Source organism: Cygnus atratus, chromosome 14, assembly GCF_013377495.2.
Source record: "Cygnus atratus isolate AKBS03 ecotype Queensland, Australia chromosome 14, CAtr_DNAZoo_HiC_assembly, whole genome shotgun sequence".
Taxonomy (NCBI): Eukaryota; Metazoa; Chordata; class Aves; order Anseriformes; family Anatidae; genus Cygnus; species Cygnus atratus.
In genome coordinates this window covers 2,951,408-2,977,053 of record NC_066375.1, presented here as the reverse complement: position 1 = coordinate 2,977,053, position 25,646 = coordinate 2,951,408, and the positions used below count along the sequence as shown (strand labels likewise).

At 55.2% G+C, this 25,646-nt stretch overlaps 1 protein-coding gene across 4 annotated transcripts in view; it reads right to left on the bottom strand.

Annotated features, from left to right (window-relative positions):
* The window catches only part of TCF7 (transcription factor 7), a 68,410-nt gene that overhangs the window by 13,569 nt on the left and 29,195 nt on the right, over positions 1–25,646 (bottom strand). For 3 of the 4 annotated variants that reach the window (XM_050713636.1, XM_050713634.1, XM_050713633.1), the window contains exons 4-7: positions 7,632–7,764; positions 5,657–5,747; positions 579–689; positions 209–371 (exon numbers count right to left, since the gene is read on the bottom strand). In XM_050713636.1, the coding sequence (XP_050569593.1) occupies positions 209–371; positions 579–689; positions 5,657–5,747; positions 7,632–7,764 (498 nt within the window). Of the gene's footprint in view, positions 1–208; positions 372–578; positions 690–2,648; positions 2,736–5,656; positions 5,748–7,631; positions 7,765–25,646 lie in introns of all 4 variants that reach the window. The other variant, XM_050713632.1, reaches the window with a different exon arrangement.

The window sequence follows — 25,646 nt, the reverse complement described above, 5'->3', positions numbered from 1 at the left end:
CCCCAATCTCCATCAGAGCGACGGGAGAACCTCCTCCGCCCCCCGCTCCCCTGCCCTTGTTTCTGGGGGTGTCCGCACGCCCCCCACCATGGCACAAGTCCCATCGCTGCCCTGCCGAGCCCCACAGCGCTGCTCTGCTCCCCTGGACCCCCCAGGGGACACCGGCCCTGGCCACGGGTGCGCAGCGCTGGGCCTCGCCCGCCCTTACCCTCCTGCCCAAGATCTGGTTGATAGCTGCGCTCTCCTTCAGGGTGCACTCCGCAATGACTTTTGCCCGCATCTCTTTCATATACAACATGAAAGCGTTCAGGGGCTTCTTGATAGTGGGCTTCTTGGCTTCCTTCTCTCTCTTTGGTTCTGGCTGAGGTTTCCTTGGCAGGGACACAAGAGGCGCAGTCAGTGTCAGAGCCCCCCCAGCACCGAGCAGCAGGACGCGCGGTGCCAAACCCACCCGGCGGTGGGCTGGGGCTCTGCCCCCGGCACACGCAGAGCTCAGCGCCCAGCCCCGTGCCCACATCACAGGGGACAACCAGGGGGGACCCCGCGGTGTTAGGAGCCCAAAGGCACCTCCAACTTACATGTTTCGGTCGTAGTGCTCCATCTCTTGCTTGCCAGAGTGGGGCACGATGGCGGGGTGCGGGATGCCGGTGGTGTGCATGCCGGAGCCCAGCATCAGCGGGTGAGTGAACCTGCAGGGGAGATGGGCGAGCCGTGAACCACCGGGGCGGCCACAAGGGCTGTGTGGGGAGCAGTGGGGCCGCGGTGGGTCAGCCCCAGCAGCCGCAGCGGTGGCTCTCCCTCGGTGGCACGCCGGGGCGGCAGAAGCAGACGGCAAGCGGAGGACATGGAAAGCGAACCCGCGGCGGCGCGGCCTCCTTCGCCTGGGAGGCTGCAAAGTCTGGGGACCGAGCGAACGCAGCGGGGAGCGGGGATTTGGGCATCTCTTCCCTTTTCCCTTGGCTCGGCCCCGGTGCGGCTCCCCGGAGCGCCCCTGCCAGCCGCGCCGAACGCACGCGGGGAGAGGCGGCCGGGTGCCGAGAGGCGGCTGCAGAAAGCAGCCCGCGGCGTGAGCCAGCCTCGCCGAGATCAAGGGCGCTTTTAACAAGCGTTTTCAGACACTCAGATCTCTGTTGTTGCAATATCTTATTAGCGCTGTAGGAAGGAACAACAAACTCAAACCAACGTTTGGATTTGAGAGATTAGGACCACCCCGCACCTTTCTTTTAACAGAAAAAGCATAAGTCTGAACATGAACCAAACTGCAACTCTAGGAGGTGCACCTCGCCTAAGCAATGTTATCCACCAACACAGAAATGAGATCATGAGAGGTCTCGCTAGCTTTCAAGCTTCATTACCTCTCTAGAGTTTTAGAGGGTAAAGCCAGAGCAGTCGGCTTTGCCAAGCTTGCCACTTTATGACTGCAGCTTGAGATGGCAGAATTGCCCATGGGAGATGAACTGTTCATTAGATATGCTGGCACAAAAAGAAAAGCTGTTTAATTTAATCCACCAGCACCGTCTGAAGTCTGATCCTTATCTGACCAGGTGTACTTGCTCGTTCGTCTGCAGCAGCGCTGCAAAATCCGCCCCGCTCTCCTCTGCGAGCGGGAACCCCTGTGCCACAGCCGGGGAGCTCCCGGGGCCCCGCAGGGAACCGTTAGCTCGTCCTGCCCCTCGCCTTCGAGGCCACGACGAGCGATGCCTCGGAGAGCGAGGTGGGCTGGCAGCGTGCTCCTGCCCCTGCTGCACGGATGAGGGTTTGCGTGGATAAGGGTTTGCGTGGACAGGGGGTTGCACGGAGAAGGGTTTGCGTGGACAGAGGTCTGTTTGCACGGTTTTCCTGCGGGCAGCCTCCACTAACTGCTCTTCAGGACAACACGAAGCAGAAGCAAAAGCTGGCGCGGGAGCAGCCGGGAGCCAAGGCCGGGCATTGCCCTGCCCACCAGCTCGCCCAGAGGTACGGGGCTCTGCGGTTCCCAGCCACAGGGGCCGTATCCTGCTCCCTGGGATATTATCAGCTGGGCCTGGGTGTATTTACAATTTGGCCCCGAGTGGCCGTAAAGAGGCCGAGCCCTGCAGAGGGGAGCATCAGCAGTGCGGACGGCGCGGGGCCGTGCTCGCTGCCCGAGGCTGCAGGGGCGCGAAGCAGCGCAGCCCCCGGCCCCTCTGTGGGGTCTGGGCTCTGGCTGCAGGCTGCGAGCAAGCTGCAGGTCCCGGACTGCTGCGGGGGGGAGCCCAGCGAGCAGCCTGCCCGCTGCCCGTCCTGCCCTAAGGCTGAGCCCAAGTAAAACACATCGCTCTCTGCAAAGCAAAACTCAGCCCTGCGCCTGGGATATATTCAACATCATGGCTGGAGACAAGGGGGAAAATCCCGAGCAATGGATTTCACCCCCTTTTCCCAACGCTGAGCCGAAGGCAGGGATTTCTGGCTCTGCTCTGCCTTCTGCTGATGAGAACCCAGTCGCTGGGCATCCTCCCCGGACGCTCGGTGTTCCCGCGGGCGCCTCCTCGGCCGGGCACGGCCTCAAAGCGGCTGCCCCGGGGCTGGTGCGGGGCCGCTGCGGGGCCGCGCTCTGCTGCAAGCTCCTACTGCACACACTGCAAGCTGCGGGGGCAGCCGAGCTGCTGCCCCGGCTCACACATACTCACCTGGAGAAAGAAGCCCCAGCGGAAAGTGCTGACGAATACGGCTGTCTAAATCCACATGACGGGAGCGGATAGACAGACTGGCTCTGCCTGGGATCGGGAAGAAAGAGTCTATCAAGCATCTCCAGCCACGTGGCGTTTCCTAAAGATACCCTCTGCTAACGGGGCTCGGAGCCGGGGGCAGCGCGGGGTCTGGGCTTTGTTTAGGGGAAGCTGGACCTCCCTGCGGAGCTTGCATCCAAACCTGACCCCCCTCCGCCCCCAGTTTGAGTAGCTCTGCAGCTTTCTTTGAGTTTAGGATCTTGGTAAAGTGAAAATACGGAGCTGTGCTGAAAAATTAGGAGAGATTCCTATTGCACGGATGAAGTGAAAGGGCACAGTCTGACCAGAAAGCTGCAGCCTGGTCAGAGTCTCTCTGTCCGGCACACACGAGGCTGCGCAGCCGCAGGCGGCACCGGGGGGATGTGGGTGCACGGGAACCTGGGGGTGCCGGGCAGAGAGCACCTCCTCTGCCCCACACGTGCCCCAGAAAGGCTCTGAGTGCCCCTGTGCATCGTCAAAGGGATGCCTCTTGTTTTTAAACAAGCCCAACGCCAGGTCCTACTTTTCTTTTTCAAGTTGTTTCACACTGGGAATCAGGCATGTACCAGACCTGGAGCTGGAAATTATTTTTGAGATAGTAAAATAAATATGAAGGAAGTTCCTGGTTGTTCTCAGCACGGGAAAGCCCCCACGTTTTCATATGGAGATAGCTCAAAAACACCTTGGTTTGTCCTGTACAGCTGCCAAAACATGCTCCCAGCCTGAAACCGCGCGTGGAAACCCAGATGCCTGAGGAAGGCGAGCCAGGATGTTCAAGCCCCAGAACGTGGCTGCACGGATGCTGCTCGTGCAGAGCTGCTGTATGGACAGCACCGGCTATTTCCAGCACCGATACCCAGCAGCAGCCTGTTACCAATAACCACAGCACCATCCTGCTGCCCCGATGCGCCAGCGGCTTCTCCGCGTAAAGCCGGCTTCTGCCCCGCGGAGGCACGGCTGCAGCAGCGCGGTAGCGAAGCCCTCGAGCCGTGCTCGGGGCAAGGAGGGCTTCTGTTTCTGGCTCTCTGGGAGCGGCCGTGTCTCGGCTTGAAGGAGATCTGCAGGCTCTGTCTGTAGGACAGGCAGGGAACATGCAGGGCTCGGCCAGGCACGGTGCCCCCTGCACCGCTCAGGTGGCGGCGGCAGTAACTCCCCGACCAGCCAAGCGCTACCGCGTCGGGAACCCGAGGTGGCCTTGGAAGCCCCTGCTGCAGGGCCGGGACAGCATCCAGCTCCATCCAGAAGTGACATTCACTGCTCCAGAGACCAAGGTATTGGGGCACAAAAGGAGCCGTGCGCTCATGGCCTCAACCCAAGTGGTTCTGACGCGGCAAGAAATGCGACTGCCAAACCTGCCCCGCATGGCCGGGCACCGCCACCGTGGCCCGGCGGTGCAAGAGGTGCGGGGCCAGCACCACGGGGCGGCAGCGGGGCTGTGGCTGGATTGCCCACGTCCTGCTGGGGTCGCCGCCAGGCTCCCGCCAGCAGCCTCCCTCGTCTGGACTCCGGGAGGCCGTTACCGGGCTCTCACCCAGCTCATTGCAGAGGGCAGTCGGGCAGCGCCTCCTCCCGAGCCTTGTGCCCGGCTCCTGCTGGCCAGCCGGGGAGGAGAAGCCGCCTCCTGCAGCCGGTGGGTGCTCCCCGTCCGTCCCCGTCCTGTCCCTGTCCCCATCCCGTCCCCATCCCCGGTAGCCCCTCGCCTCCTGCGCAGGGTCAGCGCTGCTGCGGCTTCGGGCATGGGGCTGGGCACTTTGGGAGTGGTTTGGGGCTCTTTCTGTGAATTTGAGGCGAGCAAAAATAGGAGAAGGGCCTCTTGCAGACACCGCGCGTGCTCCCCGCTCTGTCAGGCCGGCCTGCCGTCTGCGGCTGTGCCGTATCTGCTCTATTAGTCGCCGACGTGCACGCCTGGCGAGGTTTATCGAGGATGCCAAACCCCGCAGACGCTCGGTGCTGTCAGCAGTGCAGCTTCCTCCGCAAGCAGCCTCCCGACAAAGCCTCGGGGAAAAGCTGGCTTTTCCCTGCCGCGCTCCGGGGCTGCCTTTAGCAGCTTCCCACCCCGCGAGTGGACCTCGCGTTTGGGAGCTCCTGTCTCACCCCCAGCTACTTCTTTCATGTTACAGCACAGTCACTCCAGTACTTGTTTTTCCTGAGGATGAATCACATCATATGAGGAGTTAAATCATCGCCCGAGAGTAGCAGATTTAGCACAGAAAGCAAAATGCCATCTCTTTGAAGCCGAGCTCTGTATCAAAGGCCTCAGCCTCTGTTTCCTGGTGGTTAAATATCTGCAACACGAAATCCATAAACAACAACAGCAAAAAGCTAACTTTTCACTTTGCGTTTTAATGCGTTTGGTGATTTGGCGATACGTCCTCGTACCTGGATGTCTCTGCCGGGCTTTGCCGGGGTTTTATGAGCCAGCAGCAGGAGGGAAGTGCCACCTGCCCCCCGCCACCTGCCCTGCGCCCCGCAGCCCCCTGCCAGCCTCCGCCGCGTCCTCCCATCACCGGCACCGAGGAGGCTGCCGGGCTCAGGTCTCTGCCCGGGGGCACTTTTTGCTGTGTCACCTCCCGAGAGGCACCACGGACGCAGCATCCCGTGCACCACGCCGGCAGCACGCTCTGGGAAAGCCCTGCTTGTGCTGAAAACCCCAGCGAGGGAAAAAATTCCCCTCCTCCTCCGAAGGAGAGGCTTGGCTGTGATTAGAGGGGGTGGGAAGAAGCCCTCCCTCCTTCCCAATCCAGACATTTTGAATCTGGCAGGTTGTCCCCTGCTCCAAGGATGCCCCGGGCAGGACGAAGCCTTCAGCCCCCCCCCAAGCACCTGCTGCCCCCCCCGTACCGGGTGCAAGCCCCCTCTCCGGTGCACTGCACGCTGCGGGGGCTGCACGCGGCCGGGGAAGCCGACCCCCGCGTGGATCCCACACTCACCATCCCATCGAGGGCGTGATCTGGCCGACCCCAGCCGGGGGGAGCGGGTAGAAGCCGGGGATGTCTGAGGTCTGGGAAGGCCGGTGCACTCCTGGGAGAAGGGAGAAGGAGGTGAGCTGGAGCCGGCTCTGACACGGACCCCTCCCGGCCCCATCCGCTCCGCCCGTGGGCACTGGTGGACAGCAGGGCATACGGGCGGAATTGCTGTCTGCAGGAGGCAGGGCACTGAAGTCACTGTTTTCTGTGCTGTGGGACCCTCTGCAGCACCTGGGAGCCCGGAGAGCCTGTGCACAACCCAGGGGCAGCGCTGTTCCTCCAGCCCTCGCCCCATCGCTCACCCCCGGGACCCCAGCAGCGACCAGCGGGGTGCTCCAGCGGGTGTCACTGCTAGCTTGACTTTAAATAATTTGGGTTTAAAAGCGATCGTTTCACGGGCTCTGTGGGTGCCCAGGTGTTTGTACGGAGGGGATGGCGCCAGGTGGGAAGTCTCCCTCCGTATGGGGAATCCCTGCACGGTCTCCAGAGACACGGGCACGGGAGGCAGCCCAGCATCTCCCGCTCCTGTCGGCTCTGCCGGGGTTGGGAGCAGCCCGGGAGAAGCTGGAGAAGAACGGGCAGGGAGGGCTTCCTCTTTTCATTTCTTGCAGTTCCCCCGGCTGCTCTCTGTCCTGCCTCTGGGGCCAGCCCAGTGCCTTGTCCCTTCAGCCAGCTCAGGAGCAGGAGGGATTCAGCGGGAGGCTCACTGGCAGTGAATTTGGGTTCTGGGCATGCGCTGCTCGTGCCGGGGACTGGCCCGAGGCACTCAAATCCCCCGGGGAGGAAACAGACACAGCCGCGTGAGCTCCGTGCCCTGCTAAGCAGCAGGGCTTTCCAGGGTAAAACTCCAGCTCGCCGCTGTCTGCAGAGGAGCCTCAGGCTACAGAAAGTGCGCAGGGGTTGTCCAGCAGCTGCCCCGGGCCATAAATGCGTTTACGGAATTGGTGATGAGCTGCGAGCAGCCTGCAAGCTCAAGATCTGGATTACTCTCCCAGATGGATTCCTGATAAGTTTGTAATTAGGACTGACACCGATGGATTCCAAACATCTCATTAGGAGTTCACTAACCTGATACATAACGGAACCGAGAGGAAGCCGTAACTCAGTACGAGAATTCACCTACAGCTATATTGTACCGGGACACAGCACCTCGCCACGGCCAGAGCAGCAGGTATTGCTATTTCAGGGGTGAGAAGGGTGACATCCACACCGCAGGGGGAAGGAGCCCTTGCCCCAGCAGCGTGGGGATGGCGGGTGCGCAGCTGGGGGTGCTGGGCTGGACCTCTCCATAACAGGACCTGTGGGATCTCTGCAGCCCACAGGGAACGCTGGTCTGGGGTGAATCCTTGCCCGTGTCCCTGTATTTACAGCTCAGGGTTTAACCCCTACCCGCCGTACGTTGCCCCGCAGCCCCGGTTAGTTGGTGTGTGCTGGGCTCACGCAGAAACCCCGGGAGCCCAACGTGTGACGAGCTCACACGTGTGGCTACGGGGACATACAAATGTCCATTTAGGTATCAGACACTGATCCTATTTAGTCAAAATATTTCCTGTTTCAAGCATTTATTTTCTCAAAATGACAACCTGACAACAGTTTGGGTATGAGTCAAAGGAAAGAATACTTTCCATTTTCTGGTTGACTCGTGCATATCGTGCAGGCTCTGCTCTGGGCTAAGCTCCACGGCAGCCTGCACGGCGAATTAAGGCCGTTTCCCCAGCGGGGCTGCCACTTCTCACGCCAAACTCCTACTGACCAAGATTACGAAGCATGGCCAAGAAGCTAAACAACCTCCTACCACTCAGCAGCGCCCCAGCATTTCATTTTCCCATTGATTTGGGACCGGTGGGGTGTTCCCAAAGGTGCTGGCTGTGATTCCTGCAGTGTCCAGCGCCGTCCCCCCCCCGCCTCCGCCCATGCTCGGTCCCAGCGGTGCCCTCACCTTGCTTCTGGTTGATGTCGGCGGGCAAGTGGGGCGAGTGGGAGCCGTGGCTGAAGTGGTCATTGCTGTAAGGGATGAGCGGGGTGAGCGGGTGGACTCCGTGGGATGGCTGCACGACGGGAACTTTGTTGGACTGCAAGAGAGAAGGAGGAGAGGGCTCAGCGGCAGGCGGGGGCCGGGCTGCGAGGAACCATCAAGCTCCGCGAGCAGCGAGGGCCTTTGGGGTGCTGCTGCTGCAAGGGGGCTGGGAATTACAACAGTCTCCCCAGGGCAAGGCAGAAAACACCCTTTCATGCTTAAATAAACACATCCTGCAAGAGAAATCCAACATCAAGCAGTGATAACAGCTGCTGCTGATTGCATGGTAGGTGCAAATCAGCCCGAATCAACGTGAAGCTGTCAAAATCCAGACTTTAAAAAAATCCGCTTCAGGCATCTTTTATTCCAGGATAAATGCTAAAAGCGTGTAACCAAAGGCATCGCTCTTGTTTTCTGCTCCCCCAGCTTGCGGGCACACACACACACACACACACGCAGTCCCGTGCGTTGCCCTGGTCTGCAGCCGGACTCCCACATCCTGCACATTCACCCTGAAAACCGCGCTCGGGCTTCTGCAGCTGCTCCTGGCTACGCGGGACGGGGCCGGGGGGGGCCCAGCAGCAAATCTGACACACCCCAGGGTACCTCCGGGTGTTGGGGCAGGGAGAGCAGAGCCTGTTCGAAAGGCCCGAGCAGCTGTGAGGGAAACACACCCGCGCACACCCGCGCACACCTGCGCACAGCCGTGCCCGCGTGCGCACGCCGCTGTCTGCTGCGAGCCTCCTCGCCTCGAGCGTCCCAAGCCGCTCCCTACATGCCCGGTTTCGCCCGTGGTTGCCTTTAAACCCAAACCGACTTCGCCTCGGCGGTGGAGTGGCAGGATTTGTCCCGGATAAATCCCGAAGGAGAAACAGGACCGACGGCACTGCAGCAGCGGGAGGGAAGAGCGGAGCACGTGAGAGAGCTGCCGCGGGTGCTGGTCGCCAAAGCTCTCGTGTCCTATCGGGGCATCTCCAGATGCCTTCTGACAAGTCATTTAAGATCTCTGGACTTGATTCACTGCTGCCTTTCACTTTGGTAATGATTTTGCTCAGGCAGAGCAAGCATGAAACACCATCTGGCTCCAAGGAGGAACCCCTGAAACGGCGAGGAAAACAGCCCCGGTGGATGGGGACGCTGCTTCCCATCCGCCTTGCCCGCAGAGTTTGCTTATGCAAATAAAATTAAAGAGGGATGCAGGTTTGCATTTAAGAGTGAGTGAAAACCCTAGCTCCTGATGCTTACCAGGTGTGGATTTCCTGCGCACAGCAGGGCGCAGGGGGACGTGCACCTCCCAGCACAAGCTGGAGCAGTTCAGGAGCTCCTGTCCTGCAGCAGGGCCGGGGGCTCCGTGGTTCTCCCACCGAGATTGGCGCTGGGCTGGCTCCTGCTTTGCTAAACGCGTTTGGAGCTCCGAGCCTGAACTTTCCTCACCCACGAAAAAGAGATGAGGGGTAGCTTTTCAGCGATGTTTCTAAAACTTGCCATGGTTTAGCAGATTTGAACGGCAGGCAGCCTGAATGAGGGCTGTGCCGTTCTGCGGGGACATTTTGCATCTCACCGGACCAGGACCAGCTCGGTGCTGAGCAGTTTTGAAAATCTCATCCCCGGCGCTTCAGCTGCTCCAGGCGGGGCTGAGTTCTCCTTCCATACAAGTCTGCACCCAAAGCACGGCCCACCCGCCAGCCTTGCCCACCGACGGCTGCAAACAGCCTGCAGCCCGTGGGGAGACGCAGGCTGCACCGTCCTGACGCCGATCCGCAACAGGCCAGAGCCCAGGGCACGGCAACGGGGCTGCACAGCGGGCTGCAGCGCGGTTACTCAGACTTTCCACCAGTTCAGATGGGAAACGAGACGTGGCAGCAGCAAGAAGAGTTGGCCTTCCCCGCATCCCTTCTGCATTTGCACTTGCCTCGCTCAAAAACGCTTTTCTGTTCCTCTCTGAAGTCACAGAACCGCTGGCAGGGAAAGATGCTCGGGACAGAAACGAGACCAAAACTTGGGTAAGAGACTGCTCGCCCACTGCCGCCTCCTCAGCCAGGGAGCTCGCTACAGGGACCTGCCTCCCAGACCGAACCAACCCGGGGAAGGCGGAAATAGGGCTGCAAGATCTGGAGAAGCAGAGAACATTCCAGTGTCGCTCCCCAGTTTTAAACACTGCAGCTGCTGCTGGCCACCAGTGGCCACGTTCCTAGCTCCTGGCCTTCACCGGATGAGTCTCATTTATAAAATCTCATTTATAAAACCTATATGCCAGAGAAATGGTATCATTTCCTCTTTTTAATGCGGTCTAGGTTTACTTTCTGCAGATCGGCTGCAGCACGTGGCCCTTGGCGAGGCTTTTCGAAGCCAGGAGTTAGCTGGTGGCGATGTTTTACACTACAAAATCCACCTGATCGCAAAGGTTTTCTGCCGGGTGAGCGATGCGACGTGAGGGCACCGGGTCCTGTGTCCTCCCAGCAGGTCCCTGGGCCGTGGGGACGCCAGGGCCAGGCTGCAGCACCGCGGCTCGCCCCGGCTGTGGTTTGCTGAAGCATTTTGCTGTGTCTCCTCCGTGTTTCAGTACAGCTCAGACCGGGGGTGACGGAGCTGCTCGCCACCGGCCTGCCCGAAATAACGCAGCCGGTGCCTGGCGTCACGGCCCCGCGGCCCAGGTGACCTCAGCAGCCCCGGGGGTGACAAAAGGGCTCTGGGGACGGTTTTGTCTCACCCCTCCCAGCGCAGCCCCTCGGGGGCAGGTTGGGGAATGAGCTGTGCAGCCGCGACCTGGCTACAGAAATGAAGAGGCGCATTTACGGCAACACCAGAATGGCATTTCCAGGCGGGACAGAGCAGCAGAGCGGGGGTTTGCACTCCCAGAGGGCCATTTTCCCTCTCAAACCTGCTAAATTGCAACAATTAATCCTGGCAAGTGGTGCTGCCGGGTCCCTGGGGTGCTGCTGGGTCCCCGGGGTGCTGCCTGGTCCCCGTGTGCCTGGTGTAGGTGCCAGCAGCGAGCCACAGCCCATTGCCCTCGCAGGGCTCGCCAGCCCGGCTGAAGGCAGAGAAAGGGCTGTGACGGAGGCAGCTCCCACCCCGAAGCAGCAAAGTGACTTTAATAACTGATGAGCAAGGAGAAAAAACAGTCACACTCATTATTAAGAAATACTAATTGTTGGCAGGGCAGAATTAGGAGACCTCACCGCTCACACACGGGGTGCCTGATTGCGAGAGAAGCTCGAGGCAAGCTGTAAAACTCCTTCTGCTGAGCACACACAAACCCAGCAGGTCTTTCCAAGGAGGCTCACCCTCAGAGCCGCGCTGCCACCCGGCGCAGAGGCGCAGCATCCTCCCTGTCTGCTCCCATCCCCGCTGCGTGCACCCGGCGTGGCCTGCGGCGGCCCCGCACGCAGAGACCGCCACCAGTCACAGGGTTATCCAAGAATTAAGTCTTTTTTAACAAAACCTTTTTTTTTTTTTTTTTTTTTTTTCTCGTTTGGAAAATAGTGATATGTTGTAATCAGAAGTTTTCTGGAAAGCACCTCATTGCCAGCAGGTGTTTTGACTAATTTTTAGAGGCTGGTATGTTTATTCGTGACGTGCTAAATGAGCTGTTTTACTTTGCTGGCTTGAATGAGATTTTTTTCTTTTAAAGTTTAATCTTAGCAAAACGTAGCACAGATGGTCAAAAGACAAAATCAGAGTGAAATTGTCAAAACTGAGAATTTTCAAGGATTTTCTACAATATTAAGAATACTGCTTTTAACGGTGAAAATATTAGAAAAAAATACAAGGATGTTTTTCTGCTTGAATCATTTTAGGAGAAGAAAATAATTAAAGAAAAAAGAAGTGTTTTGTTAACTTGTGAGAACTCCTCCTTGCTACAGCCGAAAGCAGCGGCGGTCACGTCAAGCTGCCTGGGCATCCCCACATCCAGCCAGAGCTGCGCCGGGGCTGCTGCGATGGGAACTTTTTTGTTAATTTTCTGGTAGAGGACAAGTCATAACTAAAACAAAGCAGCCGGATTCTGCTGCCACTTCTAACATAATTTAGTGAAAAGGTTTTTACGGACTTTCTCAATCTCTGCCCCGAGCACTCAGCTGGTCCTTGCGCAGGGCGGCCAGGGCTGCCCACCCGAGCCGCACAGTGTCCAGTTTCCTGCACTCCCGCTGGGGTGTCCCCTCTGCTCTCTTCCCATCACCCGTTTATTAAAAAAGAAAGAGCGCAAGAAGCAGATAACGCTTGGAGTTAATATATTAGAGGAGTAAACCACAATTCAAACTACCAAACCAGACACAGGAGCTCATCTTACGAGGCTGATCTTGATCAGCCCTGCTGCACAGTGGCACGAAGCATCCTTCCTAGGAAAAACTGCTGCTCGGTTTTGCAGATGACTGTGTTTCAAGAATTCTTACTTTTCCCCCCCACTTTGAACAAAAACGGAATTAGTGAAAAGCCATCTTTTTCATATTTTGTTTGAAGGCAAAGCCACATAAATAAGGCTGCTTTGTAGGAACAAAACTTTCATTTTACAGGTTTTTTTTCCAAATGTTTGAAATAAAACGAACGTAAGAATTTGCTCGCACGTGGTAACAGTCAGCCCTGACCCCCAGGAGCTTTACTGGCCGGTCAGCCCCGCAGGTGGGACTTCCGAGCTGGCAGTGTCACCTCCCAGCTGCAGGGGATCCTGCTCACACGTGGGACCCCATGCACGCAGGGGACCACAAAGGCAGAAGGAATCCTACATACATATGGGATGTTGTGCACGTAGGAGACCCCGCAGGCATCAGGGACACTGTGCACGTAGGAGACACCATTCACACAACGAATCCCATGCCCATAGGGGACCCTGCAGGGAATTTGCAGGCACGGGGGATCCTACACACATAGGGGACCTGAAGCACACAGCAGACTATAGGCACTGTAGACCCCATACACAAAAAATATGTGCATACACCATGCACATAGGGGACCTGATGCACATCGGGAACACCATGCACACTGGGGACCCCATACATATAGGGGACCCCATGCACACCGGGGACCCCATGCACACCAGGGACCCTGCAGACCAGGGTGCAGGGACAATCTGCCAGGGCCGTGCCTGCCACCCCTCAGCTCCCAGCCTCCAGATGCTGAAATTCCTGCAGGCATCCCAAAAGCAACCCAAGCAGTGACCAGCCTGCTAGAAAGCCCTGCATTGAGACGGCCGTCGGGGGTCTGCAGGGGGGCTGGGGGCAGCCCCGTAACCTCCCCGTGGCACCCCGGGCACCCGGTCGGCGGGGTTGGCAGCACCCCGGGGTGCACAGGAGCCGACCCCGTGGCGCGGCGCCGGGGAGAGCGCTGTGGTTTCCAGTGCTCGCGGGGAGCCGAGCCGCGGTGAGGCGAGATTAGTCACGTCACTTTCAAATTTTCCCACATCGCTGGCCCCAGAAATAGCGAAATGAGAAAGCCGTGGGCCAGCCCGGCAGCAGGCGGCGGGGGGCGAGGGGCCTGGCCGAGGGACGGCTGCTGGGGCTGACGGCTGTGCCGGGGTCTGGGCATCCCTGGAGCCCCGTGCCCGGCTGTGCCGCTGTGAGCATTGGCACGAAGAAACCGCCCTCAGCAGAGACGATTTCGGCAACCGGGCGAGCGCCGAGGTCGGGCGAGCAGCGCCTGGGATGCGTCGCAGGCTGCAGCCCAGCCAGAAGTCACCCCCCGTGTGTTTGCTTCAACGTCACTTCTCAGAGAGAGATGAGTCTACGCGTCAGCTATGAAAAACAAAACCTACGGAGTTTGCTGTTGCTGATTCAATGAGGAATTAATTCCTTTTTTCTGCAGAATTAGTCACCGTGCCACAGAAACAAAGGTATAAGGTCAGGCTGCAGCGAGCAGGCACTGCTGCTGCACAAGCTGCTGGGTACTGGGGGGCTCTGCCTTTTGCTCTGTATCCAAAAATTAGTTCAAATTAGCGAATTATTAGGGGCTGGGTGCATCCCGCAGGATGGGATCGGCTGCTGGAGGGCTTGGAGAGCAGCGCTGTGCTTCGGGGCTCTCGGAGACAAGGCCCCAGAGCCCATGCGTGGCTCCATCCCAGCTCTGCAGAGCTCCAGGGCACCTCCGAGTTCTGATAACATCTCCCCGTTCGGGACTCCCCTGTGAATAAAACTAAACCGGACCGCATCACCAGACCCCTTCAGCCCCCGTTTCCCCGTGGTGTTGCACCAGGAGATGTTGTGACGAAATCTCGCCCCAAACACCCAGCGCAGACCACTTTCTGCAGGCGCTGAGGCTGGGGACCCCCACACCCGCGGGCGCCCGGCAGCATCTACTCATTTCTCATCACAGCGCTTTTTTTTTTTTTTTTTTCTTTTTTTTTCTCTTTTCTCACTTTTGCTGCAGTCACATCTCCCCAGCCCGCTGCCGCAGCAGAAAGGAAGCAGGGAAAGTTAAAGCCACCCACGCTCGGGCGCTGCCCTCACCCCGCAGCAGCGCCGGGCGTCAGCAGAGGCAGCATCGCCCCGCCGGGAGCAGGGCACCCAGCGGGGGCTGCCCCCGGCCCCCTCGAAGGCTCCGCAGGGTCTCCCCTGTGTCCCATCCCCACCTCACCCGGAGGTGCTCACGGGCCATGCTCAGGCGATGGGGAAAGCATTCGTGGCACTTCATTCCGCATGCGGACGCCAACGAGGGGCCGATCCATTTAGGACCGACATCGCACCTGCCGGCAGCCACTGCCCTTGCGCAGGGTTTGAGTGCTCTGCGTTACATTTTGTGGTCGCAGTGTTATCCTCTCAGCTCTTCGCTTTCCCTCTGCCCGCTCTCAGCTTCAAAATCCAGTTCTGCTTTCGCACTGCCAGTGCTGGCGAGGCGCCTGCTCCTTTTCGCACGGTCAGTGGGGTCGAAGGGCAGAGCAGGATTCCTGCCAGGTCAACAGAAGCAGCAGCACCGGGAACACCGCCGGGGTGAGACCCGCTGCGCGGGGACACGCTGGGGACCGCGCTGCCCCAGCCCCTGGAGCCGGTCGGCACGCGGAGGTGGCCCAAACGCAGCGGGGATGGATACAGGGAAAGAACCAAAACACTTTTTAGAAGTCCTCAGTGACTTGCTGGCCACATCCCAGGCCAGGACGTGACACGATGCAGCCCGTCCCGACCCTTCTGCTGGCACAAGAGCCTCCTGCTCCAGGAAAGGAGCCGCACAGTGCTCAGCAGCCGGGCTGCCCCTCTGCTGCTGCTTGCTGTTTTTAACTAGTGATGGTAATTATTTTTAAGTTAAGCCCTGCAGGGGAAATAGCTGAGCTTTTCACCGTTTACGGGCACAGGAAGAGCTGTTTCGCTTCTCAAGTATTTATCTTCTAAGAGAAAGATGTAGGTGGTTCTTCGTGAAAAAAAAAAAAAAAAAGAAAGAAAAGGCATGGAAAAATAAAGATTAAAAGTCCCTCCCAGAGGCTGCTCTTAGGGTGACAGGGGGCGAGTGCGGAGGCAATTATGCTGCACACCGGAGAAGAGAACCCCTGAAAAATGAACATCATTTTGGGTTTGGCATCACCGCCCGATATCTGCTGCCCTGTTTAGAAGAGGGGCCGCCTCGCTCCCGGAGCCTTCCCCACCGAGCCCAAAGCCCCCACGCTCGGTGCTCGCCTTGCTCCCGAGACACCTCTGTCGTGATGCCAAAAGCAGCCTCGCCAGTGCCAGCAGCACAGAGCCAGACCAGCCGGGAACCGACAGCATTTGGCCTCGTGGAAACAAACACCAGGGTCACAAATCCCAGGGGCTGCGGCCCAGCACCAAACGCCGGCTGTTTTCCCCCAAATGCTGGGGCAACACCACCCAGGGGCTGCGCTGGCCTGGCTATTTCCCCTCTCCTGCAGTGCCTGTCCCTGGTTTCAGCATCTCTCGTGGTCCTGGCTGTGGAGAACGACCCCTGTCCCCCCGGTCTCCAGAGGTGGAGCACAGCCCTGGGTGTTTCTGCTCCTTTGTGCAGCGGTTCTGCGAATTTCTCTGCGGAGCTGCCGGGGCTGGCGCTGCCAGTAACCCCTGTCACGGCTGCAGACGTGAAGGCACCGACTTGACCCGCAGAGGCTGATACTATCTGACCTCCTTTAGGCTGTTTGGCTTCTCGAAGTCGAGCGGTTGGTCTAATACCCAGAACTAATCAGGAAAATGTCCAAGAGGGCGAGGGAGGAAAGCGAACAGCGGTACGAGCAGAGCCGGCGCGTGAGGGGAAGCCTTGCGCTGCCTGCCCGAAGGCCGCGTTAACCTTCGCGTGCCTGGCAGGTCAGGGGGGTTTCAGCAGCCAGTTCTGGGAAACTGCAAAACCCAAACGGGTCCATGCCCTGCAGCAAAGCCAGAGGTGGCTCCGGACCGGACGCCTGGTTTTGGCATCGCTCTGCACTGAGGCCACGCTGCAGCAGCGGATGGAAAGCCCTGTGCGACTTCTCAGTGTCTCTGCCGGCAAGCAAAGCGCACAGGAAACCTCGAGGTGTCAGCAAGGCGTTTTTCAGGCGGCAAGCGTTTGCTTACTTGTCACCTGGGCTCTCCCAAGAGGGCTCGCAGCTGCTTGGCTGGGTATATTCTTTCCATTTAAAACAAAAACAAAAACAAAAAGAGCCCATCGACTTGAAAGAGCGCAGGGGAATTAACAAAAAGAACCAAAACACAAAAAAACGCTGATGTGACTTAAGGCGTTTCGATTCCCCGAACATCAGAGGGGTGAAACCTGCCCCTCCGCGCGGGCGGTGGCGCGTGGCCACCGCGGGGACACAAACCTGCTGGTGTCACCGCTGTCACCCAGCCCTGCCTCTGGGATGGGGTGGGATGGGATGGGATGGGATGGGATGGGATGGGATGGGATGGGATGGCTGCCAGACCCTCCCGGCAGGCACTACACTCCCTGATTAATTATGTTATGTTACGTTATGTTATGTTATATTTTATGTTATGTCATGTCATGTCATGTTATGTTATGTTATGTTACGTTACGTTTTATATTATGTTGTCATGTCATGTCATGTCATGTCATGTTATATGTTATGTTATATGTTATGTTATACTAAACTATACTAAACTATACTAAGCCATACTAAACCATACTGAACTATATTCTATTTCAGTCCCCTGCCATTCTCAAAGCCCGGTGGTGGGGGGATCTCACTGTGTGAGAACGTCACCAGCTGCAGAAAGACAACAAATCAAGTGTCTCACCCTGTCTGAAAGTAAACCCCCAACTCGGCGACTGCACCGCGAAAAACAATGGTAATAACACTAATAATAACAGTGACAATAATAACGATACTCTAATCCTGCTGGCTTGCGCAGAGCTCTCTCCCGCCGCACGCGGCTGCCAAGGCCGTGCTCTCTCGGTGTCAGACACCCCTCGAGAAGATCTTTTAGTGTCAGACGCAGCTGTGACCAAGTGCGTGCAACTGCCTAATTGACAGATAACGTGGTACACACAGGGATGATAATCTGTGGAAGTTATCATCTCTCTTCGCTACGCATTTCACTGCTCTGCTGGAATCCTTCAGCGTTTAAACAGAAGCCCAACGCACTCCCCCCCCCCGATGACCAGGACTGACTGACCAAGGTGGCTCCTGAGCCCCTACAAGGTCTCTCCCCGAGGCACGGCAGTGTCACCGTGGGCAGAGCCACAGGCACCTGCCGTCCCCCAGTCCCTGCTGCTGGAACCAGCTGGGAAGACCGAGGGGCGAGGGCTCCCCAAAAATCATTTGGGTAGGGCCAGGGACCCTGCGCAGGGTGGCTGCCCCGTGCCAGGTCCTCAGCCACCACCGCAGCGACCTGCACGAACACCTATTTCCCAGTATCTGTGACGAACTCCTCCTGGAGGACGCGGGGGAAGATAATCCCCCCTGGAGTCACAGGCAGCTTTTATTGACACCCCGCAGCTGTAAGGCGATAGCAGCTCTCCTTGTTGCTCGCTCTCGAGGGTGACATGTTGACAAAGAATGCTACAGCCGCTAATCCGGGATGATGCTGTGTGCCTGCCCGGGAGAAATCCTCATTTTCTTGATATGAGGAATTAGTTCCTTTAATGCTTAATGCTCTTTTTTCCTCTGAAAGCCAGCAAGCGTTATTGTGCAGGGTGAAATAAACATTTTAATTAAAATGTAGAATTTATCTTCCAGTTGAATTCTTGAGAGCCCCCAACGCCACGTCAAACTCCACTTTCCCATTTTGAATCTCTCTCTGATCTCTTAATGCAAACGGCTGAATTAAAACCCGGGCTTGGTGGATTTGCATATAATTAGACAGCAAGGGAAATTAATAGGGAATTGAGTGGTTCTCTCCTCTGCCCATCTGATGTTTTTACCAGATTAAAAAGAGTCGATTTTTTTTTTAAATGACTGCAAAAATGTATTAGATATTATTTAACCTTTTTTTTTGTTGGGGGGAGGAACGCAGGCAGGGGAAAGAAACAAACTTATCCATATGATAATGAATGCCTCCTATCGTGGGAAGCAAATATCTCTGTAATTAGGATTAGAAATGAATCCTAATTAGTCTCGTCCTGCCACTTGACTTCTAGAAGTTCCTTAACTGTTACCTCCAACGAAATGGGGACCAAGGAGCAGTCTGTGTGCTCTCGGCTCACCCCGCATGGAGCTGGGGGCTGTCACAAAGGCTCTTGTGCCTCCCGGCTGAAGGCGGCGGGTTTGGGGGTAAACGGCCTGATCCTGGCACCTGACACAGGACTGGGTGCGTGCAGGGGAAACACGCAGTGCTGCTGCTTCATTCCCCACTGGGAGCTGGGAAACCATGAGCTACACGAGGCATGAGGTGCCACAGCCATGCCTGGCGCCAAACTGGGATCTTTTCAGACCTTTTCCCATGCTTCATTCGGAATTGCCCGAACAGTCTATTTAGAAATGCTCCCTGGGCTCGCTTTCAGCACGGCACTGCAGGTAAGGGCTGGGAACACGCGAGGACACCTCAGCTCTGTGCCATGCCCGCTCCATGCCTCGATGTCATCTCCGTGCACTGGCGCTGGCACAGATTACTGCCGCGGTGGAATTAAGTCACGCACATTTCAACTCAGCTCTTGTCAAGTGTCGCCAAATCCTGTTTTTCAGGTGTTGAGATTCACAGACCTCATTGCATCAGATTTTACTACGTGAGTGGATGCTCACGTGATTATTTTCTTCTTTGGGTTCTCCAGCGTGGAAACCAGTTTTTGGAGAGCTGGTTTCTGAGCTTCAGACCCTGGCTAAAGATCTTGTTTCCTATTTATGATGTTGTAGCAAAATACACTGCAAGGCGATGCCCTAATGGGGGGTTATCGCTTGGACTAGCAATGAAACACAGCAAACTGCAACTTCTCTTTGTGTTATGCTGAGTAACAAAAGATAAATGAATGCTGCTCCAGCTTGGTAGCTTCTCAGCGTATTTTTTCCAACAGCTCCAGTAAGTTTTTGGCTATGGCGTTATGACAGTGACTGTGAATAACAGCCTGGGAATAACATGGTTGGTATAGACACCAAAAATTTTCACTTCAAAACCGGAGACCACACAAAATGTCTTGGATTTCATTTTTAAGCCAGGCTGATCAAAAGTTCACAGGGCAGGACTGATCAAAGGCTTCACGCTGAAAAAATGAGAAAGTCACAATTTCATATGGTTTTGATGAGAAAAATAATTGATGAAACACGGCTCTTTCAACTTGGTTTTGCTTTGAGTTTGGGGCTCATCTGACTACGTAAAGCCAGGGGTGCAAACCCGCAAGACACGAAGTCACAGAACTCGGTGCAGTTTTAATGATCCGGCCCTTACTATGGGATTCACCACTGGTTTCAGGGTCAGGAATTTCAAACAACGTTATACATTTTTGTCAGAAAAAACAAGTCATGGAAACTGCAGCTCTCACCCATACGTTGTTGGAAAAGCTCAGGGACAGTCTCGAAGCACCTCCTGGTCGATGGATGTGCTGGCCCAGCAGGCAGGAGACCCAGATTCGAGCCCTGCTTTTCCCGAGCCTTTCTTTTTCTATCTGCGTGCTGCAGTCGGACCGCAGCAGTGACCTGTTACCATCCGAGCCCCTGTACACAACCACACTGGCTGACCACAAGGAGGGCCCCAGTGGCCTGCAGGCGGCTGCTCGCCTCTGGGCAGCTCATTTTGGGGGGTCTGTCACAAAAGGTGCTTTCTTAGCTCTTCCTGGGTGGCACCCCAGGACCGCGTGGGGACTTCAACCAGTTTTCACATGAGCAAAAACCTCAGGGCTTTCACAGAGGCAAAACAATGGGGGTCCTTTTTTTGTGCTGGCCATCGCCACGAGACACCAGCGGGTACGCAGGGCACCGTCAGCGCAGCAAGCTTCTGGCTAGATGCTTTCCTAACCAGACAATTAACTGATTTAACCCACCATCAGGGATCAGCTGTTTAACTGTAGGTCATTTTGTAACACGGGCTTTATTTTTAACCTACTTGCAACGTCCTCTGACTTATTACAATAACTGACAGCAGTATTTGCTGAATGATGAAACTGAGGTTACACAGAACACCAATTACACTAAAAAAATACATCTACCACACCTACGTGCACACAACCTCCACATGCCTACAGTGCAATTTTTTAGCGTAGGTACTACTTAGGGCCAAGCTGGATGTCTGTGTGTCCCACATCTGCCTTCTCACAATCTGGGAATTAAAAACTTCTCTTCCTGTTAGCACGATGATCTATGGGCAAAAAACTCCTCTTTTCAGGCTAACACCACAGGATCTAACACTATGCTAGTTTTTTTAAATAAAAGTGCTCTTCATAACAAGTGCTAAAAACTCCAATTAAATCACTGTTTCAATTGGTTCAGGGTTTACATTTCCCCCTGTAAAGTTTGCAATTCCAAAAATAAACGTATGTATCTTATGCTTATCATCTAAGCTACTTAGAAGGCAAAAAGTAAGCCCCATATAGACTACAGAGAATTACACATTTTCACACTTTTTTTTTTTTCGGTTTTAACTCTGGTGCTACGCAGAGAAAGCAATTCACTTTTAAAACACGTGCTTAACATAATCTTGTCCTTCTCATTTGTCGGCCGGGTCTCTCTGCCACTTCAGAGCACTCCGCAGCCTGCAGGAACAAACCCGGGGGCACAGCCAAAGGGCTCAGAGGCGAACCCCCCTGCAGCCCCACACCGTGCCTGCCACAGCGAGCGCTGCTCGCAGGAGCCTGACAGAACGAGAAGTGGCCAGCAAGCTGCAAGTACCGGAATTTAGGGCTTTGTTAGAAAGACAAGAAGGTTGTTAAGCATTTGGGACGCTTCCCTAATTCAATCCTTGCCTAAGTCAATGCAAGTTTTTCCACTGATCTATCTTGCTCAGGGCCGGTTTCAAAGCCACACGCTTATCTCCAGTGCTGGCAAGCGTTCATTCCGATTTCTGGAGGCTCCTAGAAATGGAAAATGCCCTACCTCAGTGGCCTGGGGGACTGCAGGTATTTTATCTGCAGCGTTTTCTGTCTGTAAACATACATAAATACACGGTGCTTTCAATTTGTCAGGCACACCGGCTGCACAGCAACGTGCGCGGCAGACGCACAGCACCGAGACAGAGGAGAAAACCTCCGAGAAGCGGCAGTTTAACAGGAGCGGGACATGTTCCTCTGCCGAGCGCAGCAGCGTTTCGGCACCTCGCTCAGGCCCTCATTTACTCATTTCGGGAAGCCGCCTCGCCCCGCGCGCTGCCCCAAGCAGCTGCTGGGGCGCGGGGCTCGGCACGACACGTGCAGGCCCGGGGGGAGCAGCGCAGGCCGCAGCCCCGCGCCCCGGCCGGCCACATGAAAGGGGCTCGGTTGGGTGCCTGCGTGCAGCCGGCTGAGCGCTGCCACAGCGGGGGCACTGCCCCGGCTCTCTGGGTTCCTGCAGCGCCAGTCACCTGGAGCTTCCCCCAAGATAAACGCCTCTTCGCCGCGCTACGAGGAGAGCGGCGGCGTGGCCTGCAAAAGGCTGCGCGCAGCCGGCCTCGCTTATCTCCACGTACATCTGCTCACGGCCTCCGCGCAACTGTTTCGTATTCGTGCAGGGCTATATTCAGCCCGAGGATTTAACAGCAGTTGCGTTAACTGTAAGGCGCTTTCTAGGGCGGAGACCTGTTATCTCCTGCATCTGAGCGAGATTGAGCAGACTCACTGCTGGTTGTGATCCTAATGGTGCGAACTGTAAATACTGTTGTAACAGGATATTCTGTATAAAGTAAACATGTATTTTATACAGAGCATACAGAAAATTTACACATATACATTTTATATAGATGTCATGCATTTATACAAAAGGTATACAATGAAGTGTGTAAAACATTCCTATACGTTTTATAATATTTTATACACATTTACTACAGTATGCTAATAATTACCATTTATTGACCAAGTTCTTACATTCCTCTCACTGGCATTTCCCTGCCTGTCTGCTGACCCCAGAGAGAGAAAACGAGTGGCCAAAATGCAGAGGAATGAGGGAAGGAAAGCCAGTAGCTGCTTCTCCTTGTTTTATCTTTAGGGCAGCGAATTGTGCCACCGACTTCAGCAGGAGCATGGCCTGGCACCCTGCAGAAGAGCCAGGAGGGGACGGCTGGGCAGAGGGAGCCTCCACAGGCCCTGTGACAGGGATAAGAGCGGCTGGTGACTGCCGAGCATCGTGAGGTGCTGGGGTCCAGGCCGCCCCCCACACAGCCGCAGCCTGCTCAGCCTGGCCCTCAGCGTGCCAGCGCCCAGCTAGCCCCATTAAACCTGTGTGCTCCCTATTTATTTTTAAAAAATATTAATATTTTAAATTACTATAATTTGTGCTTGAGACTAATAAATCATAATTATTCAGCAGAAAACAAATTGTAGCATGGAATTTAATCCCTCATATCTACTCTATCTACCGTAAACTAGCTACCAGTGATCTAAGAGTGAGCTACCTGGCAATCAGAGGCTATATGGTTTATTTTTTTATTTTAATTTTCCACCGGGTATTATCTGAATACCTGCAGTGCCTCTGCTCTCACCCAACGTGTCCTAGGCTGTGCTGGTGCAATGACATCTGCTGGTGGTTACAAACCTTCTCAGCCGGCCCAGGTAGTTTTACTCCCTGTCATAAGAGAAGCAGCTACGTGCTCCTGCACTGTGGTGTTGTGGGTCTTTTTTTTTGGTTTGTTTTCAGCTCAGTGCAGAGCTATGGAGCAGTATTTATGTGAAAAGGAGTAATTATGCTCCATCTGAGCAAGCTCAGGAGGTAAAACTCACTGACCCACCCAAGCAGTCCACAGAGCCCAACGCTGCTCTGAGACTTCTTGGTGGTTCCTGCAAAAGCCCATGTGCCACAGTTAAAAAAGGAAGGGGCGGGTTTCGCCACAATGGAAGAGTCTGTGTAATTATAAGCTATGGGATTGTGGCGAAATGCAGGGCAAAGAAATCCATTTCCAGCGGCAGATGTCCAGCAGTTTCAGGGAACGACAACCTCCGCTCTGCCTCTGAGTGGCAGAGGCATGTGTTAGACACAGGGCAACAACAAAGGGCCACACGGACACTCCGACCTTCTGACCTGCATTTCGCTGGGCTCCGGAGCCCACAGACCAGAAAACGCTTCTCCTTTTTCTTGCCGTGGGGCACCACTGCTGTGCATCCCCTATCTCACGAGGAACCTGCAGCAATGTTGCTGCCGCTACGCTGGGCATCACCTCCTGAAGTGCCGCGGAGCCTGCGGGTGGTTCCCAGGTGCCTAAACATCTTTACAAGACTTCCTTGTAGGGCTTGGGTCTCGCTGGAAGCTAATTATCTCTATGCTAATGGCCGAGCCTGAGCTCCAAACTCCCTTTGCACCAGAATTCCTGCTACCAAAACCAAAGCGTGCAGGGAACGCAGAGGAGGAGCTGCACAAGCAAAGCCAATTCATTTCAAAATCTGGAGGCATGCTGCAGATGCCAGGATGTAAAGGAATTTGTCATAAACAATTCTTCAACTAGGCCAGCAGTCACGGAGGGTGGTGTTTGATGTCGCCTTTTTGCTGAGGTTGAATTCCTCGTGCTTCTGCACCACAGGCTCGAACGCCGATTGCAACACGGCTGCCCCGACCAAGGTATGGCAGCTGGCACCCAGGCGGGACAGCTAATGAAGGATTTACTGTGCTCCCTGCTGCTTGGGGTTTTTGCTAGAAGGTACGTTACTAGAAGAAAAACACCGTAGTAGTTTTGTAAGTTCATACGAAGAGTTAGTCCCTAGAGTAGAAAGTAGGGAGCACAGCCTGATACCGCAACTGCTCTACGCCAGGTTTTGACAGGGAAATGCATCACCGCTTACTGCATGTGACGGGAGCACTCTCCGTGATACTGCAAGACGTTAAGAGCAATTTAAATTCTGGAGATAGTCACTTTGCGATTTGAATAGGAGGGGGCTGCAGGCAGGCTTCCTGCAGGGAGAAAGTTTTAAATACGGAGCCATCTCATGCCGTAATGTGACCCAGCTGCAGTCTGCGGACTTCCAGGCCATGCTGAGAAGTGAGACGATGGGTGAGATCGGGGCAGGATGGAGGCTCAGGGACACTGCAGGTTGTTAAATTTTGCATGGCACTAAACAAAACCGTCTGCAAGCTTGGGAGCTTTGAAGAGACCGATTTGTAAAATCGAAAGAAATAAAAATAATTAAATAACGCGAATGGCAGCCAACAGACTGCTCACCTAGCATTTTCCCACCTCAGGCAGGAGCTCTGATTAATGCTAATTAGCTTATCTTCACATTAGATCCTGATGATTCATCACTTACTACCCTAGGAATTATGACGCACTGGGGAGAGATATATTTGTAGATTCCATGGGTGTATGCCATGTCTGGAACACTTAAATGATTTTGGCATGAAAAGGGACCAACCACAAGCCCAGCTAATCAAACCAGCATTTCTCAACCTACACCTTCCAGTAGTTATAAAAAAGATTCAGAGCAAAGACAAGACTATGGCACTGAAGACAAATTTATCTGCCTCATCAGTGGTGTACAATCTTTACAGAACAAAGGGCTTTATAGGCAACCTGCCAGGAGCCTGTGGCTGCTCCTCGTTTGCATATAAATTTAAAAAGAATTTTAATAAGTGTTAAATGCACATGATTATTTTTTATTTATAGCTGAAAGTAGGTGTACACAGCACTTCATAAAACACAGAGAAAGAAAAAGCACCTTTGGGAGTCTGAATGGGAATCAATGGAAAAACCTGTGACTGCTGCTCTGTGCTAACTTCTTGGTGCACGCTTTGTTGTTCGAGTGGCCACGGGCACAATGGGGACGGATCTGAATGCATTACGTGACGTTTATCCTTTCACATGGGAGCCTCAAACCAGCGAGGATGTGCTCACAGCTGTACGCCCTGCCAGCCAGACGTGCACAGATGGCCGCCCTCCCCCTGTCGCTGGGTGACTGTCACTGGAAGGCAATTTTGGGAACAGAACAGCATTTCCTCATGAAACTTTGATCAGGGTGGCCTGCGACACGGGGGCGTTCGGGTCTGGGTGGACTTTGGCCTCAAGAGGCTTTGTATTCAGCTGCGAGCAAACATGCAAACAGCCTGGAGCTCCTCTTGTTCTTCTGATAGTTTTCAAACTGTTGATTACATAAATCCCAAACCTTCTTTTTATATGTAAAACAGGAGGAGCTGTCATACTGAGATTTCTTGAGCGTTTGTCACCGAGCTGCAAAGAAGGAGAGGCCATCTCCTCAGCTCCTTGCACCACCAGAACCTGCCACCTGCCCAGCCACCTTGTCAGCAGGGGAAGGAAAACAGCTGTTTTTTTTCTCTTTTTTTCTTTTTTTTTTCTGTGGGGCTGAAGATTCAGCTATCTTTCAGAAGCAACGTGGAGTCACGATACAGAAGAGATCAAAGCGTTATTTGCAGCTATTATTGGATACAGTACCTTCCCCCTCAAAACACTTTTACCTCCTCTGGAATTCAGAATTTCCTCAGAAATAGATCTCTGCTCCACTGCTGAACTGCAGCCC